The sequence below is a fragment of the Haliotis asinina genome, chromosome 15 (assembly GCF_037392515.1).
Source record: "Haliotis asinina isolate JCU_RB_2024 chromosome 15, JCU_Hal_asi_v2, whole genome shotgun sequence".
NCBI lineage: Eukaryota > Metazoa > Mollusca > Gastropoda > Lepetellida > Haliotidae > Haliotis > Haliotis asinina.
This window is the reverse complement of record NC_090294.1, coordinates 42,745,595-42,768,202: the sequence shown is the minus strand read 5'-3', so window position 1 is coordinate 42,768,202 and position 22,608 is coordinate 42,745,595. Positions and strand designations below refer to the sequence as shown.

Genomic DNA, 22,608 nt, shown 5'->3' with positions numbered 1-22,608 from the left:
TTTGTTATGAAGGCAAATGGGAGATAACTCTTATGGAGGCCTCAAAAGGTTACTAACAACTGCTATTAGTTTCTCTTCTGCATTTTTCGAAATCAAGAACTTATGAAATGGAGTTTCAAGAAGGTCTCTTGATCAATGGAAGACATTCAACAAGTTGACCATCGTTGAAAAGAGACGAGAACTGAAATCTGATTCTTAGTGCTGAAGAACAGGATAGTTCCTCAAGGATTCACTGAAGAAGTGCTATATAAGAATTCCCACCCTGTTCAAGATTCCCTCAACATAATAAGTAGGGAATTGCAGGAATTATAAATTGGTACACCAAAATGGCTGTGTTTAACCTCTCCAGGGGAGATAACTCTGACTGAACAATAGCATGTAGCATCTCATGATCATAGAGACACATGGCCAACCTAAACCCTTCCAGAGGGTTTGCTTCTTCTTTGAGAGCATAATATCTTCATTGTCTATCTAGCACTGCTGGCTAAGCTGAGACCCAGAACTTCGATGACCAGCATATGGCCTGTTATCTGAGAGCAGTGGATGGACATAGAGACTGCGCATGCCTATTGCATTTACAAACATAATCACTATGAAACAGTAAAACTGCTATATATTCAGCCTTGAATGTTACCATATATAGTGTCGACCATTGTAAACTGACGTGGTTAATAAGCGCCAGAATTGATTAAAACAAACAGGCCATATTTTATTTATGCACTTAAGGTTGTGTTTTATTTTGCATATTTAAACTCATGTTATGTATCTTCTTCTTTGCATCTTTCATTTGTCATGTTTTTTTTTGAAGAAGAAGGTTTTCTGAAGATATTCTGTGATCTTTATGAGAGGCATGTTCAAATTTATTATTCTTTGGTTCTCAGAAACCTTGGTATTTGGCAAATGTGGGTATTTGGCTGTTAATGGTATATAGTGTGGAATCAGAATTGTTTAAACATATATTTGTTTATCTTTTGTTATCCTAAACCAGAAGGCATTACTCATAGGTCATATTTGGTTGTGTTTGTATACGAAGAAGTCTGCATTTATTTATGATTATGTCAACAATGAAAACAGTTCACTGCTTGTAAATTATTTTGTGCTTGTATATTTATCATCTGCTTGTTGCCCTATGTTTGTATTGGCAGATTCTTAGATGACAAAACCATTCTGCCATTTTTCAGTTAATCACATTTCTGTAACCATGGTTACTTGTCATGTCCATTGCATATTTGTACATAGCTCTTGGTCAGCATAATTACCACTGAGTTACAGGATAATCAACTTATTTCAGTGTAGATTTCTGTAACCATCTTCTTTCGTGTGAATCCAGAAAATTAGATATTCCGCAAATTGATTCAGTGCTTATATATTGATGCCACTTGATATAATCAGACTTAGAAACACCATGAAGCAGTAGTTATATATAAACTGAATTTTGGAATGTTGTAAATGCAGATGGGTAGCCAAGTGGTTAAGGTTAGCTCATCACAACCCAGGTTCGAATCCCATTGAGATACAGTATGCGGAAACCCTCCTCGTACCTCCGCCATTTTGTCTGGGTTATTGCCAAAAACTGTGTTGCGTTCAAATCACGCAATTTCCGTGACCATATGGTTGAAATTGAATAAGAAGTATTCAAACAATATTTGATACCTTTCAGTCCTTTGAACCTCTTTTTGATCTCTGCCCTGTGAAGTAATTTTTAAGGAATGACATTTTTTACACTTTGTAATATATATCGCCCCCTGAAGCTTGAGTAATCAGCTTGTGCGCCTCTGCCATTAAAATCATGTTTGCGTACAGCGGGGTTTCACGACAGGACTCGAGTGCCTACAGGCGTGGTAGATCTGTACATATGTCGTGTTGATTATCAGTTATTGTTTCAGTTCTTGTACAAAGGATGTAGTTAAAACCATGTACAGATGGATGGATGGATGGATGGATGGATGGTGAGAATGAATCCTCATTTGTGAATGAGTCGGAGGAGTTGAAGGAAGGCGTTGACCCTCGTCTCTTTGTGTGATGGAGTTGGCAGTGTTGTGTGTCGTCATTGTGCAGTGCTTGTGAATAGTGTGTAGATCTTGCTTGACAACATTCACCCTAGAATATTCATAAATTATGTCATGGCATTTTTGTTTTCATCTACCTTTTTTATGTGGTTTGACAAGAAATAAAACATTTGTTTTATCTCTGTCTTTGGATGTACCGAGCTGAAAGTTCACAATTATGGTTAAAGGTTGAATTTGAGTTACAATTGTTTTTTCATTCTCTCAAATCTGTTAATATTTTGTTTGTAGTTATATTTTTTTATTGTATTTATATCTGTGAAAAAAATAATAAGGAAAGAGGTCATAGTGTTTATGGAGATTCATTCTCTAAAATAAGTGTCACAATTCGTCATAAATTATTGTGTTTTCGAGTTTTCTCAGTTTCAACAGGTTTTTATTTTGTATTATTAATTATGTATTTGTGTTGACTGACAGTGACAGTGAAGAATTGCTTTTCCTTATGTATTAGTTCACTTATTCATTATAGGCAGAATTAAAAACACTTATTTACTTTTTCATTTTTTCACATATAGTTTTGGGAGTCAGCAAATGCAGAGACAATGCGCAAAGATAATCTGACACATTTTTAGCTGTTGTAGTGAAAAAATATTTGTAAAATAATCTATGGTGAATGTTTTTTAGGCTTACTAGGATAGTTGACATATTATGCTTATTATTGTCAATGTTTTATGAAAGAAGTTTGTGTTGATTTGGTGCTTTTTACGATTGTAGATTTTTTTAATCATATCTGTTTAATTGGTATTGTTGGTGTTATAAACTTGCAACCCTCTTTTTTGCAAAATGGATTCTCCCATGATGTTTGGTCTTGAAATTAGGGAGACTCTATTTTGAGAATTGGGTGAGATATTAATCTGCTTTGTAAGTGTTGAATTTATGAAAAACAATGTCCCATTGTCCAGTTGTTTGTTGATGAGCGTTGATGTCCGTATGCTTGTTTTAAGTAATGGTATGTCTGTTTATTCCTTGTTAATTTCCATCCTGATCTTGGATTTGTTTGTGTGATATGTCACTGAAACTTGAATCATGGCCATTTTTGCTGTTGAATCATGGCTGATCAATGTGTAATGTTAATTCAACATGAAAATGTGATTGAATTTTCATGTTAATTACAATATATTGGATTACAGGTATATTTAAATTATTGAATTGAGAAGTTTGTTTTGTCATTTTCAGTTGTAATTCCTGATATGGTTGAAAAGCAAAACTTTCACACATCTTATTCAAATGATGGCATCTTTATCATAATGTGGATGAAAGCTTAGAACAAGTGATATTGAAATGTTTTTTTTTTGTGATATTACCATTTGTCGGATGTTGCCTCGGTGACAAGTCGCGATTTCTGTTGCCACTGTTGTATGAAATTAGGTCCCATAGCTATGTTAAGGGACATTCGCTTTAACATATCAGGAGAAATGCTAGTTTCATAGAATTTAGTTTTAAAGATGTTTTAAGTTTAGTCGTTTTTCCTTCCGATTTGATTCCGAACTTTACCAAGTGCAATATATATTATAAGCAAGTAGAGCATGTGATTACATCTTGTGGACATTCATGAATTATGAAGGCCTATCTGTATAATACAGTTCATCAATATTTAAATCGAACCTGAATTATGCAAATTTGAAAAATTATAAAATTTTAATGAATTTTCTGAATATGAATTACCTGAAAAATGTTGTAAAATTTTCAGGTTGTAACAACTTTCAGTTTCTGCGGAACTATTTTTTCTGCGTGATGTTGATTTCATTTAACCAGATCTGAACTACCCTGTTTCGTCACAGCTGCCTGTCACATTGCATCAGTGGACAACACTCAGCTTATACTGTCAATTTAAGGAAATAGTATGATTTAAATTGAAATCATATAAATGGTTTCGATGTAGGATGCAATATTCCATTTACATGGTGTATACATATTTTGAAGTAATGTTTTGCATTGTTATTTATTCTGATGGTTTGGAATATTAATCTGAATTCGGCAAGCTAGTCCCATGCTGACCTTGACAGTCTAGCCTCAACTAGCCCCTGTACTTGGCTTTGGGTAGATTACTCATGGTCTCCTGCTTTGTAGTTCTGGCAACTAACCACATGACTGCCATTGTTTGTGATTTCTGAAAAGGCTGACAAAATCCTTTAGTTACACCTTCAGCAACTTTGTAGTCTGTTAATGGAGCTAAATTAGTCCCTATACAGCAGGAATTCTCTCCAAGGTAAGTGAGGTTGGTGGTCAAACTAGAATGAAATCAAACTCTGTGGCAGTATGGTTTGGCAACTGCACCAATAATTAGATTACAGACACCAGTGTCCCAGTTTTCAATGCGATATCAGTGTGGCAACAGTCGTGTGTGTTTAAGAGTGGGAGATACAATTGTTCTAGTGCTAAGCCCATTGTAAATCTATATGGAATTGAAGGAGTTACGATCTTTTAGTACCAGGGCTGTCGTCACACTAAATGGAAGAAAGGGATTTACGATGTACTGTTACCATGACCATCGTAAGTTTATACGGAAGAAAGAGAATTACGATGTCTTAGTTCCAGCACCATCGTAAATCTATGTGGAAGAGAGTGATTTACTATCTCTTAGTACCAGGACCCTTGTGAGATAAAGGGAGTTACCATGTCTTAGATCTAGGAACATCGTAAGTCCATGTGGAAGAAAGAGTCTTGATGCTGGTACTGTTGAAAGTCTTGGGTGAAGGATTAGTATCAACTTTTTAGTGCTAAGATGGCGGCATTGTGAAACGGGGCTATGGTCCGAATCTGATGATGTTGATAATGCCTAAGTTGTGATCCACTGCAGCCTGCAGATCTGCTTGGTGCAGCCTCTTTCTGTCTCTAGTTGTCCATGTGTGTACATTGATACATCTGTTTGCTACGCTTGTACCAGGCAGTGACAGACATTGCCATCAGCAGATTGGCTTTATATGCAAACAAATAAAATGGATTCCTTCTCTTTAGCATATGTGATGTCTTTTTGTGATTGTCTTCTGAGAAGGTAATCAAATAATGACCAGGCAATCCTGCAACTGACACCATGCGCATCAATCGAAATAACTGGAATACAACCAATCCTGATAGTCATCTGTTCGGACAAGCATGGGTTGCTGAAAATAGATTCTTACCAAAATCTTCATGGGAAAATTCGAAAAGGAATTATAAAGTAGTTTTCATTACTGGTCAATACAAAGAGGGGGATTTAGATTGTAGTAGTTTTCATCACTGGTCACTATGAAAAGTGGGATTTAGATTGTAGTAGTCTTCATCACGGGTTACTACAAAAAGTGGGATTGTGTCCTGGGTAGGCAAACCAGCAACTGATATCCACAACAATCATGCAGTTATGAAAGTCAGAGTTCCCATACAAGAAATTGTGAGGCTTCAATACTGCCTGTAGCTTGTTTAAAAGTAAACATTGCCACAAACTGCATGGGACCCCTGTCTCCCACATACACTAGGCTGTTGTGTTTGAGCGTTTGAATCAAACATGGTGCTGGTGTGCTTCAGCACCCTTGTTTTTCACTGTTCATTTCACCTAAACTTCACGAATATTGAATCCATTGCTTCACTGCATGTTCTAACATGCTGCTTATAGTACATTGTACACTTTAATCACAGAAAAAGTTTAATTTGCCATAAAGTATAAATGACCTCACCATGTTTAAGTTCATCTACAATTATCAAATTTTAGGGTGTTCCCATAATTTTTGTTTGTAGTGTATGCATAGACAGACATAATGAAAAAAAAAACCCAAACAAACTATTTTACAATATTGTGTGACACTTTTACATTTTTCTCTTCACTAGTAAGACATGACACTGACAGTTACACAGACAATCTCACAAGCAGCTCCATGTGCAGTCAAGTATTCCGTCAATCATATGGTCATTCCAGAAGCTTGCAGAACAGAGACATGGCTTTATATGAAACAGTTTATTCCAGTTTCTTAGTGACAGACAGGCAGACTGTTGAGTTCACAGAATTCCTCATATGACTATGTACAATATGAATATGATACACAAGTGCCATAACGGCTACAAGAATACTTGGCTGTCCAGAACAAACATCTGTAATCTCACAAGCTTGAACAATTGCAGTTACATGATGAAGATGGTGATAGGAAATTCAGTATTTTGGCAAAAGAAGCTACACATTTCTTAAATGTCTGAAAACCAGTTCCAAAATCTGGTTCCACAAGCAAATGGCACTGATGATTCAAAGAAATGGTTATTATTATTCAACATCTGGACACTTCTACCTTAAAATAGCACGTATTGTAATTCTATAATAAAATTTGTTTCCAAATTCATTGAATAAAGCAAATCAGCACGATATTCATAAATATTCATTCGTAACTGAATTTGAAAAGACTGCTACTCTGTTCCAAAAATTTCATCTGCCATAATGAAAAAGGAAAGGACATATATACGAATTTTCACGTATACGTTTATCAGTTTGACATCATTTTGACAAAACATTGTACTGGAAGTCGAGCATGACATTTTCATAGCACTAGTCACAGTATAAAAAATAAATACAGTATATACCCGGTAGGTATTGATTTCCAAACGTGATAATGGTAGATTGAGCAACAAACTTTAACGAGAAGGCAGACTGGCCACAACCACTGAGTACATTATAAACTTTAGAAAATACCTTTGATATGCACTGACAATTTTATATATAATTTGGATTCGAACCATTATATTCCATTTTTAATATTTATCTAAATACTTGAAAATATTTTTCAATTTTGGAGCATTAGTTGATCAGAAGGAAAATATGCAATATATGTATTTTAGTAATATATTACATTAATATTTATACATGGGATAAATACGCTGTGTAAGTGATATATGTTTTGCGAGAATATTACCTGTACAATTTGATAAGTTGACTAGTCTCAATATATATAGATAGATCTTAAATTATGTAAACTGGAAATCACTTTGATAGGTACAATATGATTCAGGTCATGAAACAACTTCATACCAGATAAAAAAACCATAAAAATAAATAAATAAAAATAAACCCTACAGGTTCAGAAAAACATTTTTTGTAGAAATTTATCATCTCGTTACAATACAATCTGGTTACATAAACAGACTGTTTTGAGAATTTTAAGTTTTTTTAACAAAACTTAAGTTCACTTTTTTGATAAATGCCATAAAAGAATTCAGAAAATGTAAGCAGTTAAATGTGATCATAAAAACTGACAATAGAGTCAAATAGAGTCAGGTTAACGAAAAATAAGGTAATTTGTTAATAAACATCAAAACAATTTCTAATCTAGGAATTTCAGTTTTGACATGTTCAAATAACATCAATATTAAATGATTTTAAGTACCTGATTATCTGAAAATAGAAGAAATCTTGTTATGTCAATAACAAATACAACGGATCACATGGTCTGTCCGAGAAAATATGGCGGAACAGCTGACACTGTTTTCAGAGAAGACATGTACAGATGTGTCTGTTTTCAGTGAGTTTAGACTTAGCTCTTATGAACATTCCAGCAATATCAAGGCAGAGGACACCAGGACCTATGTGGGGAATCAAACCCAGGTCTTCGGTGTGACAAATGAATGCTTTAACCACATGGCTACCCGCTGCCCCTCTGTTTTCTGGTTTTAGCAGATTACTATATATATAGATACTTACAATACTTTTATAGATGTCTGTTGAAATATACAAGCGATTGTCCGCTAGACTAACCAGAAATCCACTTGCCAAATATTTGGCATGGAATAAATCCTTTAAGGATGCTGTCTATGAAATATACAAACATACAAAATATTGCATAGGTACACCATATAATAGCAACACAGACAATGGGGGAGTTAAATGGGCGTATTCAGAGACTAAAATGAAATGCATGAAGAAAATGCACAAATGAGTCGCACATATATGTTACTGAATGTCAATATCTGCCATAAACAGCTGATCAGAGAAAGGTGAAGAGCACTATACTTGGAAATATGCTGCCGTTTCAAATTTGTCAACTGTTGTCAAGGTATTAGTGTAAAAAAATACGAAAACTTAGTTTGTGGAAACTTGGCTTTGTTAGAACTGGCGGACTTACAATATTATTCTTGTTCAAAATATCAGAAAACACTCAGAAGAAAGGACAAATATGACCTTACACAATTCCCAACTTGAAAAATGTTTGAAACATATCATCTTGTTTTGGACATAGCAAAAGAGACTTATCACCTAAAAGAAATTTGTCATCAACTGAAAATGAATTTTCATCAAGAGAAGTCTCATTAAGAGAAGTCTTCATATGGAAATAAAGACACCCTTACTGATTGTCGAAGGTAGCATTTTGCATGTGCTCCATTTTTAATGGGCTCTTTAGACTAAAACTATTGTGAAGATATTCAGTCACATTTACATACTAATACTATATTTCATACTTTGAGAACAATGCCCCTGTTCTGATATTAACAAAATATACACAGTTTAGGAGAATAATTTGGTATTGCTTAACCATTTTTCTTGTGTGCATGTTTCACAAAACATTGAAAATGTTTGATATTGTAAATGTTAAGACAGCACTCAAAACTTGCACTTTTCCAACAGTTTACATTTTATCTTTATCCATTTACGATTACGTGTTGCCGTGATTCACACTGCCTGAGGTTGAGCGACTGACTGTCAAAGAAAAACATCTTATCAGGTCCTGGCAAAACTGCAGCAATATTTTCGCTTGCCTTTTCATGTTGTCCTCATGAATATGACAATTTATGACAGCAGAATAAACCTTTCAAACAACCATGCTGATTTAAATCAGGAATCACTCACAATGTCAATATTTGACAAAATTTCTAAACATGCGAAAATCATGTTGCCTAGCAACACATCTGTAAATATGGCAGATATCAACCGTCAGTATTATCAAACATCAGGAAAGACAAATGTGTGTAGCACCGTATGAAAGTAAAAAGAAGTATTCAGAACATAAAATTAAGCAAATGCAAGCCTTACAAAATATATTTGTCTTCTTTTGTCTTAAAACCACATCAAAAATACAATCGGTAAAGGAATACATAAACTCCCATAATGCAGCACAATCAAAGGGAACAGTTTTGATGATTTCAAGGTTAGGAACTGTGCTGAAACTAAAGACTACAAATAGTAAAATTACTAACTTTATTAAGACTCATTATTTGTTACTATCTGGTACTATAACTGTGCCTACACATAGATGTTTCTGTCAAATGTTGTAAATGGCTTACAAATCTACAGACCCAAATTTCACAAATGTTGGAAAAAAATCCATAATTCATTACTTTTTTCCAGATTAGTTAAGTGAAGTAATTTAAAATAAAAACCATACGTAAAATATAATTTGGAATTTATTTTGTGTGTTTTGCCTCAATGTAAAATATTTGGAAGAAATCCAAGACAAAAAAAACAATACATTTATTTATTTTCACCTTTGACTAAACAGATCTGAAAAAATGTGTATCTGGAAACCAAATAAATATACAGGCCTCATTGAACCTTGCATAAAAATCACATTTTCACCTTATTATAGAAATCTAGTTGGCAATTGTTTCTAAGAGACCTAAATAAATAATTACCTGACAGAAAAAATAGAATGCGGATGCCAGAAATCTATTTAAAAAAGGATGTGACAGACTTAAAACTTGCAATCTTTTTCCGATAAAATATACAATACCATGAACCAATCAATGAATGGACAAACAAAAGCTATGAATGCATAAAGACACTAAGCTTCGATGATGAAATGACTTTAACACAGAATAATGAGTCTGAACAGGAAGTACAGATTACAGTACTACTCAGTAATCACCCCCAGCGTGTGCAGGCAGCCTTTGTGTTACTTGGTAATCACACGCAGTCATTCAGAATAACTACTGCATTCCTCCATATCCCGGACTGTTTCTGAGTCGGTCACTCAAAGAGGGTTGATGTCTTTCCAAAATGCCAGTCAATACCTTATATGGGATATGGGTATCAACATTTTGACCAATCAAATTACAGCTAAATAATCTGTCGCTTCCTGGAACATTAAGTTAGGAGTATCGGTATTAAAGAACCTCTTTATGTGATTCCTATCTTTGGTAAAGCTTGTCAAGACAGGACACTGTAAAATTACCAAAGAAGCATTACTGACACGCATCATCTGGTCATCAAAAATAAATTCCTCAAGTCAAAGTGAGTTAAATAAACACCCAACAAAGTTGTTAATAAGAAAACCACAAATATTGGAACCACAAATATGGGATTTACATGTATGGTAGATACAAATTTTGAACCACTATCAGTCTTCAAGACCTTGTGAAATATTGCTTTCAAATGTCTTATAGGAAATCATCTTATACTGAGGTTCTTTATCGGCACATAGAAGTTGGTATTCCAGTATAAGCCAGAATATTATGGCTGTCAACTTCTCTATTGTTTTCACATTTCTGATCCTTACCCCTACACCAGGGGCAAAAGCCCAGAAAAATTGTGCCAAAAATAAAAAAGTTGACATCCATAATAATTTCTCACACATACTTTTATTATTTCACTGTATCCTATTATTAAAGTATTAAACTATTCAGTCAATGTAAGCATGTTTAAACTATCCAGTAAGTTAAAGATACAATTGTTTACATGATTTCACACATTTTTGAGATGAAATAACTGTCACACATGTATTTACAGAGTGAACCATGGTTGCCAAAATCAGAGTTTTTCATAGCCCTTTTATACTGTGAGGGATTTTTCAAGCAGACTAAAATTTAAAACCTTCTCATGACTGTTTTAAACAGGTGTGAACCTTGCCTTGAAGTGACAATCATTAAACATGCAGCTGTCTCATGACCCAATGAATCCAAGACTTGAAACTCCCGGATTTATGGAAGAATGCAGTATTCACGTCACCTGCATGACTGAAAGTGTCGTCATAGAAACGGTCACACATGGCATTATGCTAAAAATATTAGTACAAACATTGCAAAAAAGTAGTAAAACTGTGTGTATGATTAAAAGCACACAAATGCTACCATTTCCCTCCAGATATTTCACCTTGGATAAACTCTGGTTTCTTGACAACTACTGCTTGTCAAGACTTCCAAAATGTCAACTCAGTACATTCTTTTGCACTTAAAGAAATGATATATGTTCCAAAAATATTTCAGAAAATATTTCAAATGATACCATTTGGGCAAAAGAAAATACATGTAAAAAATCATCTTGGAGCCCTTTCCTTAAAAGAATTGAGCGATGACTTGATGAAATGTTGCAAGGAAAATATGTTCCAGGTGGCATTCGAACACACACAGAACATCTTCATAATATAGACACAGTATTATGTCTAATGCAAAAGCAGTTGAAAAGCAGAGAAGAGATCCAGAGAGTAAGATGACTATATGAGAAAGAGATCCTTAGCGAAACAAGAGAGCGAAACTTCAGAGAGATCTGTTAAGAATATGATTTCCTTCCAAGGACTAAAATCATTTTGTAAATGTTTTCTTCCACAAATAAATCAAATTGATTCCTACAATATGAGCGACCACTTTGTACATGACAGTTTTTTAAAACATCATTATGTCACTGGACAATCTTTGACACATTTTGTTATTTACATATCGTTCTACAAAGATGGTGCCCTATAGTAAAAGCCATTTAGATTGCTAATATACATCTTGATTCTTCTTGATGGGTTGTTTGACTGTGAGGAAATACAAGGTTGCTGTTCAGGAATTCTGTGATAGCTTTGCACATCATGCAAATGTGAGAGAATTCTGCATAAAGTTACAAGTACATAAACAGCTCGGCAAGATCGTGTTCGGCCAGAAAATATTGCTGACATCCACAGATAACCAGGGAAGTTTGACAACCATACCTATGCTCAATAACCTATGCTTGATAATCTATCCGCATATCCACAATGCTGAAAGAATTTGAGAAGTAATTGATAGTTCTCCAACAAGTACTAGTTGCCATAAAATAGTAAATAAAATGCTGATGATCAAGGCATAAATAGATTACCAAAGTTAATGTTTGATATCATATCTATACATGAGCATAAGCATGGTTGGGAAACAACCACAGATTGACATATCTCAAAGACATAACATTAGACAATGCTCTAGATATAACGAGGCGAGATTATATGGAGTCACTGACATGATGCTCTTGTGGTGACCTACATCTCAGAGTTCAAGGACATGCTCCAATCCCTTTATTTAGCAATGCTTAGGTCATCTAGAAACTGACCTTCATGCTACATAGGTCATTTCCTATAAAAGACTCAGTTCAAGAAGAGGTCAAGGTCAAGAGGTCATGTCCTTACAACCTTCACATGCATCAGGTCATTGCTATGGCTCCAGTTAAGCACAGAGATCAAAGGTGATCTCTGCATGCTGCAGCTGACATTCCCTTGCCCTTCAGGGTTAGGCACAAAGGTGAAGGTCGCAGGATCAGTGGGGTAGCGAAGGTTTTTCAGGCACGGGTGGTGGAATGTCATCATCGTCCGTATCAAGTGGAAGAGGTGGCACTGGCTGCAGTAGGCAAGTGAGACAGTTATTGAAATGAGAAAAAGCTTCAGAAATATTCTCTTGCAAATAAAGTATGTGATAGGCTGACAGAATGTTTGCGTTTATGTGCAGAGGCTAAAGAAGAAATGAACACTTCCAGGTTCCCATGACACACCTGACAATCCAGAGTCTCATGTCTCCATTCTCTTACCTACCCATGGCACTGTTTAACAAAGCAATCTTAGTGCTAAGGTGATTGTAACTCCGTGCCTAAACACTTAAGAGCTGGAGCAGTAAGGAAGGACAAGCAATAAGCACTGTCACTAAGGTGACATAATCTTCCACTGCTAATTATCAAATCAAAGTTCATGCTGATACCTTCAAAGTGTTGCAGTGACCTTGAAAGTAACGTGAAGGTCAACATAATCAACTAGGTCCTATGCCACTTAGATAAAGCTTGGTGTCAAATATGCAAAAATTCCAGCAACCAGTTCTTGAGATATCTCGCTGACAAGAGTAAAACATTAAAGGCCCCTTGTGACCTCAAAATGAAGGTCAAGGTCACCAAACCCAAGGAGCACCTTTCTCATACTGTGATGAACCTGTGTACCAAATATGAAAAGAATGTAGGCAGCCATTCTCTACTCACGGAAGGTATGGAAGGACGGATGGAACTTAATACTCTATCAATAAGACTGACGTTTCAGCGTAGGTGCATCACTTGTTTGCTAACTGTGTAAGAACTGAGACCAAAATGTTGATCTTACTGTTCATCCATATTCTTCCTAACATCATCATACCTTTCTCTTAAGACCAACAAACATGGAGTTAATTTGACACTGACTTGAGTATGTTCACTTGCTTCAGCAAATGATGAAATATTCATGGCTTGATCTGACTTTTTAACTGCATCCTTAATGCAAATACTGCTCCTCTGCTGTCTTAATACTCAGGAAAATATCATTACAACTCAAATTTCTGATTCCATGACACATATGTGTATGTATTGCTTGGAACAAAGCAGTGGTTTGAATGTGGATCTATGCTGAATTGAGAAGAATCAATCGGTGGGATGGAGGTCTAAATGATTATTTGGAACAAACAGATCCCAGTTATTCATCATAACCTGGTGGAGGCTTAGAACACTGGATAATCAAAGATGCTGACAGGAACCTGGATTTGAAACTAAGGACAAACAGATGATGTGAATTAGAATTCATGTCTTCAAATCAACAGGTAAAGGAATAAATGTGAAAAAATAATTTGAGAAAAAAGGAAAACAAACAAAATTTATGCTTCATAGTATCTCAGGTTACAGGCAAAAAACATGAAAAATAATGTAGTAACTGATGAATTCATACTGTACATAAGTCGTAAACCGGAAATATTCTCTGCCTTGAAAATATGGCGTCAATTTACCCCTAGCCTGTTCTCATATCAGAAATAGACCACCATACATATCACTGAGAAATCATTTTAAAACACGTAAATGCATCTGGTTGATGGGATTGAAAGAGCTAATATTGCTGTGCCGAGTATTTTTTGTGTGGGGAAGAGCAACACAAAATCTGCAAAATATACACTAACGCAAAGTTGAATCTATACATACAATTTCACAGATAATTTGGGATATCATACTCAGAATATGCAGACTATGACAGAGTAGATTTTGTAGATGTATTGATAAACTGGTTACTAGCAGACATTTTGTAGCAAGAGTAATCAACAGACTGTTTACAAATAATAATAATTTGTTTAAAGTTTATTATACTGACTCAAGGTCCATGATGCTCCTTCTAGGACTGTGAAGTTTCTACTTCAAAAATTGACAAAATTGTGCTCAGGTCCAGTGAAGTATCTAAATATTGGGTTTGTCGCAGCAATAAGAAATATGCTTTAATCGGTATGAATATCATGAGTGTCATCAATCAATAAATATCTTGATGCTGATGTCACGTATACCATTTTTTCACTGCATTGTAGCTTAAATTTAGTTACTTTTTTAGATTAATCTTTCATATTTTATGGGGATTTTTTTCTTTTTATATTTTTTTGCCCATAAAAAGATCAACATTTTTTATTCTCAGAGACTAAAAAGTTCTCATTTCCCATCTTTGAGCATGTAACATAATTTTAACTGTCGTAACATAAAAAAAAACATGATACAATTGCAAAATGTAAATGATACATAAACATATTTTAAACTGACACTTTCAAAACTAAATACTGATACAGTTTTGAATGTATCAATAACTGCATTGTCTTAGAAAAAGTATTGATGCATTTATGTATCGTCGCATCCCTATTAACAAGTCTTTGTACAGTGACTCGATGATTCCCATATACCATAATGCCTATGATTACCTTAACTGAAACTGAGAAGGTTGTCTGGTGATGTTTAATTGCAAATCTGACATCCTCACTCACAAAGGTAATTTTCTCTTGTTCCTTCAAAGGAAGAATGCTATGTCATTTTATACTACAAGAAAAAGGAGTGGGATGATAGTGTAACCTTTAGAAAAGCTGATTCCTTTCTACAGACTGTATGTTTTGGTTCAAAATTTGTCTGATCAGTGGTCATATATGATAGCTCGTACAGTGTACTGCTTTGTGATGACTGTTAACGATTGACTGACACTGATTTGTGTTCAAATGAAAGTTTCAATCATAATACTGTTATGAACTAAAATACTGTTCAATGATCTTTAGAGATTAAACACTAAAACACTTAAACATGTACCATGAAAAGAGAAAACAATAATATAAAACAGAAAATCAAAGAGGCTGAATGGAAATCAAAGGAAAATGTAAACAAAACATAACAGTGACCAGATATTATGCAGCCATTGTCTTTGGCACATTTCTTTCTAATGGAGAAACCCTGTGGACTAGGCATGAATAACAATTCCTGTTTTTACTTTACTACTGACTTAAAAAAAGCAATGCAACTAAAAACAACAACATACACTAAAATATACCTTTCATTTTTATAATTTAAGGTGCAGTTAAGGAGACAAAAGGATTTTTAACATTTTTAAAAAATGTTAGAATTTAGAGTTGTAATCTTCAGGGCAGGGTTTACAATGTATGGCACAGTATCAGCAGACTTGTCTTGTTTGGACTGTAGTGATGTTTTCTATGTGCAGAGACCGTGCCATTCACTGGATATCCTCCATATTTTTCTTAAGTCGCATCTTAAGAGCAGTTAAGCTATGCCTTGCTCTAATGTAAGACAATATCAGTTTCAATTATTGTGCAAGTTCTAAATTTACCCTGTTAATTTATAGCCTTATATAGAGATAAATATCTAACAACTGTGTAACAAACCAATGACTGACGTGTAACAAATACCACATTGTTTCTGAGTTGTATAAATTATACATGTTATTTAATACCATGCAAGATGAAAGACATTTTCTGTCATTTGCCTGATAGTTGAGATGATAAGTGAAATCTGACAAATCTGAACCCTGATTAGTCAAAACTGTTAACAGGGCCCAGATTTTCAAAGTTCTCCTAACGCTAAGACAGCTGTACGTTTTAATTAACATTGACTTAAGACTATCTTCACACTAAGAGAGCTTCAAAAATCCAGGCCCTGGTTCTTAGGGTTTGAGACAATAGTTAAAATGTACTTATTCGATGATTTCCACCATAATACTTAAAATCACTGACTTTGAGACAAACATTTGACAGACATTATTCAAATGGTGACCACACCTGTATGTGAGATATGCATGATGTTGGAAAATGTTAAGTCTCCTAATCATCATCATCATCATCATCATCATCATCAACACAATGTATGCTCTACTGATACATTGCATTTTGGTATGGTACACATCATATCGTATGATGTCGAACTATGTTTATACTCCTGAATTCCCCCAAATATTGTCATTTTTTGTCAGGTGTTTGGTCTAAAATGTACGCCACATTTGTTTTCGAAATTGTAGGACCCACAACAAAGTACACGTACATGGCAATTCTGTTTATTTATCAGTTTTACTGCTTGGATTTTGTTTTGTTTTTTCGGTTAAACACATATTTTGTTCTGAGGTGATGTTGTCATCAGCCAGACAATCATTGATTCAACATGGACAGTGGACAGTGTTTAGTATTTTGTGAGGAATTTATCGCATGAACACATTCTGGTGCATAATAAAGCTGTGAAACTGACGTGAATATGTACAAATGGATAGACAAAAAAAAAAAAAAAATTAAATCATAAAGTCAAAATAAACTTAAATTAAATTAACATACCTTGGTAAGCACTATTTAAACTTTAAAAACAAAAGAAGAATGCAGTCAATCACCAGCAAAACTATATAATTTGAAAAAACAAACTGTCAGTTTAAATAATAGTACATATTGTAATGAAACAAAGGATGTGGTAACTGAAAATATTAAAGAAAAAATAACACTTTGAAAGCAGATATACATGTCTCAAGATGTTGATGTCACTATCATTGCAAATGTACACAGAGATTGACTAGAACATGATAATTGTTGAATATTTCTACAGAACCACCAAGGACATTTTCTACGGAATTTACAGACCTTTTACATGTAACAATATAAGGTCAGTCTTATCAAGATGGTACCACACTAACAGAGCACTGGGCGACACTATTTTCAAAAATGTAGGTTTTGATGGTGTTGCTTGTTTGACCAGAATGTCAAGTTTTATACTGCTGTAAGCAATATTCCAGCAATATCAAAGGAGGGGGACATCAGAAATGGGCTTCACACACTGAAAATATGTAGGGAATCAAATCTAGGTCTTTGACTAGTTTAGCAAACAGACTACTAGACTGTACCTTTACACATAACATCATATTCACGCATTATTCTGTTTCCTCGATGTCATGAAAGGCAAAGGTCTTGGTGGTTTTAGTGTTGTGTATGACTGACATTTTGAAGACAAAAATGTATGTCCCATAATATTGTTGAAGTCAATTCTATTACATACAATATTTTTTCAAATACTGTTCTGATATGCTGGCTGAACACTTTCATTGCTGCATCAGTTCTGCAGCAGTGAGTGCCAGCCTTTACTGGAGCTTATATCATTAACCAATATTTGTCTCCGGGATGTCTTCATGAAAATATTCCCGCTTGCATTTCTAACATTTTGTTATCATTTACTTTTCTTTTTGCTCTCTTTGTCACCGGTCTTGTAGAATTTGCTGAAAGCTTTGCTGACCTTGTTTTTATGGGACCCTGGTGTGACAGATGTGCGCCTCATGACAGGGGTTGAGTCGACGGAGGAGTTGCTGTAGTCGGCTCCTTGCTTGTCTGGAAGGGGCGGGGGGTCATCGGATGACATGTCGGTGTCACTAGTATCTGAGGGAAGGCATATACTCATTAATCACCAACCAAAAATTTCTGTGTAAATCAAACTGAAACTGGTTATTGAGGTTTTATGCCCTTTGTTGCAAAATTTTGGCAATGTCATGGCAGAGAGACAAGAGATAAGGGTTTACTCTTTGTACCCATGTGGGGAATTGAATCTGGCTCTTGGCATGTCCTTATTTTCTTCTTTGAAAGGCATTTTAGAAGTTGTAGGGATGAAGGAAAACCATGCAATAGTCAACTTCTTTATTGCAATGGGTGCGACATTTTGGTGCAGGTACTAACACCGTTATCGAGCAAGGTGTTAGCACCTGCACCGAAACGTCGCACCCAGTGAAATAAAGAAGTTGCCTATCCATTGAACTTGGCGTTCCTTCATGTAATCATTTTAACCATTAGGCTTAACCATTGCCCCAGTGGAACTTGGAGCAGTTGTTGCTGTCAGATGATGTTCCAGGAGTCAAGCACATATTTCGTCACCAATGAATGAAAACAGCAAAGTTGATGGGCCTCAACATTGAAAGTGCACAACCAGCAGTTAGCACAAGATACAACATTTCTTTGATTAAACTACTGGAATTTATCTGTTTCAGACACTCTATATTTTGACTAAGAATTTCAGTTTCAATGAACGGATAACTTAGTTCTATCTTCAGTATGATGATAGACATGGAAGATAGGACTTCAACTCAAGTCCTATCAAGGTTAAAGAACCTGAATTTCCACATGGTTCAAGAGCCTGAATTTCCACATGAATCAAGCCACTGAATTCTAACATGGTTCAAAAACCTAACTTTTCACACAGATCTCTGCAAGTTCTGCTTTAAATATCAATTGTTTTGCCAAGACTGTAAAAAGGAAAATTTTGAGCATAAAATATCACTGACGTTTAATCAACACCAGGTGCTTGTGGATACCTTGTATCTTGTTCACTGAGGTCTGGTGTCTAATTGAGGAAGAACATTATTAATGTATTAAAATGACAACCTGTTAGGGTGTTAGCCGATGACAGGCTCAAACTGCTTGTACTCAACAACTGATCTGGTCGGAACTGGTTGCTGGGTGGCCGACTTCCTCTGCGTTCTGTCTCCGGTCTGGGTGGCCGTCGTGTTGTGAGCTATAGTTAGATATAAATGTCGTATAAAAAGCATAAACATGAGCAATACTCCACCATACCAAGCTCTCTGTACTGTTGCTAGATCCTCTTCTGTCAGAACTATAAAAATATTTACATAATATTGAAACACGATTGCTCTCTGTCCATGTTTACAGTTGTCATAAGTGTTTGTTGTTTAACGCCACACTCAGAAATATTCCAGCTATATGGTGACGGTCTGATAATAATCGGGCCTGGACTAGACAATCCACTGATCAACTGTATCAATATCGATCTGGGAACCAATGACGTGTTAACCAAGTCAGCGAGCATGACCACCAGATCCTGTTAGTTGCCTCTTATGACAAACATTGGTTGCTGAAGATCAAGAATGAGGATCTTCACAGGTGTCATGTGATGTGAGTGTTATATTACGCAAGAGTCAGAAATATTCCAGCTATATATGATCAGTTGATAGACAATGCATCAAGTAAACTGGTGACTGACAGAATGGTGACCGATTGACGGAGTGAGTATGGTTTTATGCCACATTCAGCAATATTCCAGCAATATCATGGCAAGGAACACCAGAAATGCTTCACTCATTGTATCTATGAGGGGAATCAAACCTAGCTTTTTGGAATGACAAGCGAATACTCCAACCATTAGGCTACCCTATCGGTAGCCACAAAGCCTGACAACCAGATATCCACATTAGTCGCCTGTTAAAACATGAAAGGGTTATGGATGATATCAGAGTCACAAATTTCCAGGAAGTAGTGTGGCGAGAAAAACAACATATCCCTCATGACTAATTCACAAAAACATTTTCAACGAACTAATTTGAAAGACTTTCGGAGACGAAAACTTTAAATTCTTTTAAGGTGAAACAAATTTATGAACTGTAAATAGGTTACAGATCAAGGAACATTCTTCCAAGGTTGTTTTCATGACGCTATTATCTTTAAAACTACACATTTTGTCAAATAATTTTCAGAATTAACAATTATGCTGAAACAGGAAATAATTTTCTTTCTGGTGTAATATAAAGATTCAAATTTCTTACATCCTAACACATGCCTCCTTTCAATTCTATTTTTACTGATGATAATATTTTTATATAGATTATCCTAATCCCAGTGTGTGTACCTTGGACCATGGAAGTATGGTTCAGGTGAAACAACCATGGACCAGGTAAAACACTGTGAAGATATTGTGAAACCAAAAGCTATGTGAGGTACAAAGTATCCTCGACTATCTAGAGTATCACTTCTTAATCTGATTTCATGTGGAAACATTTACGTAAGTACTTTTGTCAAGACAGATATTGACATTTGACAACGTTGCATTTGGTTTTGATGAAAAAGAAAAGAAACTATGTTAATTCACGGATCCTGAAATAAAAATGACAGAATCAAGACATACTACTCTAGATAATCGAGAATTTGATGAAAAAAGGCATTAAAGATACGTGGCACAATCACAGTGAGTTGTAATTTTTAAAAAATTAGATTTTCGTTGTAAAAAAAGCTAAAATTTGACTTCAGGCATCCTACGAGCAACACTATAAACTAACAGCTTGAGATCCCAAGATCCTGAGTAGTCAAGGGGAGGTGATTCACCAAATACAATAACCCTCAAATGACCAGAGTTTTCTTTTTGCCAGATTTGTAGTGGAAATGAGCAGGTTTGTATTTCAAAAAGAGGGGCATAAGCTTTAACAGTAAATAATAAACATATAAGGTAAAAATCATCCATGCATTAAATTTCAGGTCAAAAGCAGACAATCCAATATAACAGCAATCAAATATATGTATTATTATATAAACAAGCATAATATCACAAAAGCTATTAAAACCTGTACACAGACATCAACATGCCATTATTAAATAATCTGCTTCTCAAAACATAATTTTCTAAAATTTGAAGATTGTAAACATCTCTTAAAGTCTTTTCTGACATGATAAACTGACAATTCTTATAAAATATCTCTTTTATGAAATAGTGGTCCGTACACTGTATTTGAACCAGACTATTATTTGTGCACAGAAATTTTTAACAGTTAAATTCAAAACCGTCACCATGCAACATGCAAATGTATCTTGTTATCAAGCAGTTTAGTTTGTTAGTATCATTATCATAATAACAACAACAATAATATAACTATGATGAATGGAAGCTTGTCACACACAATTTTACAATCAAAACTAACTGTATGGTTGTGTTCCTGAAAAAAGTACCTAATGCTTTTACAACTATGACTTGACTACAAAGCTGACATTTTTTATGAAAAAAAAAAAAAAAAAAGCAAAGAGATGCGATAAGATGACCATTTCCATGGAAAAGAAGAGTATTAGAGTTGATCCCAAGAATAGGGTCTGGGAGTATTTTTTGTTGGAAGCCAGATAGATGTCATGTTTTGTATATCTATCTCTCTAACAAACATGCCGTTCATACAAAGAAGATACAGTAAGAAATAGATTCTAAAAACAATCTTAAGAACTGCTTTTCACTTTGATACTCTAATGGTCATAAAATGGTCAGGTAAATAAATGGTCTACTGCCAATATTCATGTAGTTGAGTCTTTGTTTATATATATACTTATATTTTATTGTGACATGGAACATTGACTTACTATGACTATTCTGACAAGAAAGACACAAGTTTCCTGAGTCTGATTAGACAATTATTTGTTTACTGACAACCTATTCTGACATAACCATCATTTCTTGACTGCGGACCAGATCTGATAAGCATCATTTGGACTCGTGATCTATTCTGAGACAAAACGTTTGCTTGAAAATGGCTTTGAAGGGACCTATTCTGACACACAACTCATTGTTTGACTGAGGACAATTCTGAGAAAACAGGCATCACTTGACTTCGGACCTATCCTGACACAATGAGCTTTTGATATCAGAACACCTATCCTGACACAACAACCATTGTTTGACCTATCCTGACACAACAATCATTGTTTGACCTATCCTGGCACAACCATCATTATTTGACCTATCCTGACACAACAATCACTGTTTGACTGAGGACCTTTTCTGACACAACCATCATTGTTTGACCTATTCTGAGACAACAATCATTGATTGACTGAGGACCTTTCCTGACACAACCATAATTGTTTGACAGGGGACCTATTCTGACAAAATCATTGTTTGACCTTTTCTGACACAACCATCATTGTTTGACTGAGGACCTATTCTGACACAAAAATCATTAGTTGACTGATTCTGACACAAACATCCCTAGCACTGATGGAACCACAGCCCAGATTTTCGAAGCACTCTTAGCGCTAAGATGGTCGTAAGTGCCATACATTAACATTAACGTATGACTATCTTAGCGCTAAGAGAGCTTCGAAAATCTAGGCCCAGGTTGTGAACCATGAGAGGGTGTCAATTGTTAACTAGTCACATCACACGATACGGGTTAACTTGTTACCTGTAGTTACACATACTAGTTAATTGGTAAGTTTGCATCAAACCAAAGTATACAACATAATGCATAAAAACAAGGAGTTAAGAAGAATATGGAAACAAAAATATACATCATGTTTGTAAGACAGATCGAGGGTGCTCCGT

The 22,608-nt window shown here is 35.1% G+C and overlaps 1 protein-coding gene across 5 annotated transcripts in view; it reads right to left on the bottom strand.

Moving 5' to 3' along the window:
• Positions 1-12,421: 12,421 nt before the first annotated feature.
• Positions 12,422-22,608, bottom strand: part of LOC137266461 (dedicator of cytokinesis protein 1-like) — a 75,920-nt gene continuing 65,733 nt past the window's right edge. For all 5 annotated transcript variants that reach the window (XM_067801959.1, XM_067801961.1, XM_067801960.1 and 2 more), the window contains 3 exons: positions 18,903-19,032; positions 17,767-17,906; positions 12,422-12,584 (listed from right to left, as the gene is read on the bottom strand). In XM_067801959.1, coding sequence (XP_067658060.1) covers positions 12,504-12,584; positions 17,767-17,906; positions 18,903-19,032 — 351 coding nt within the window. In that variant the 3' untranslated portion in view covers positions 12,422-12,503. The remainder of the gene's footprint in view (positions 12,585-17,766; positions 17,907-18,902; positions 19,033-22,608) is intronic.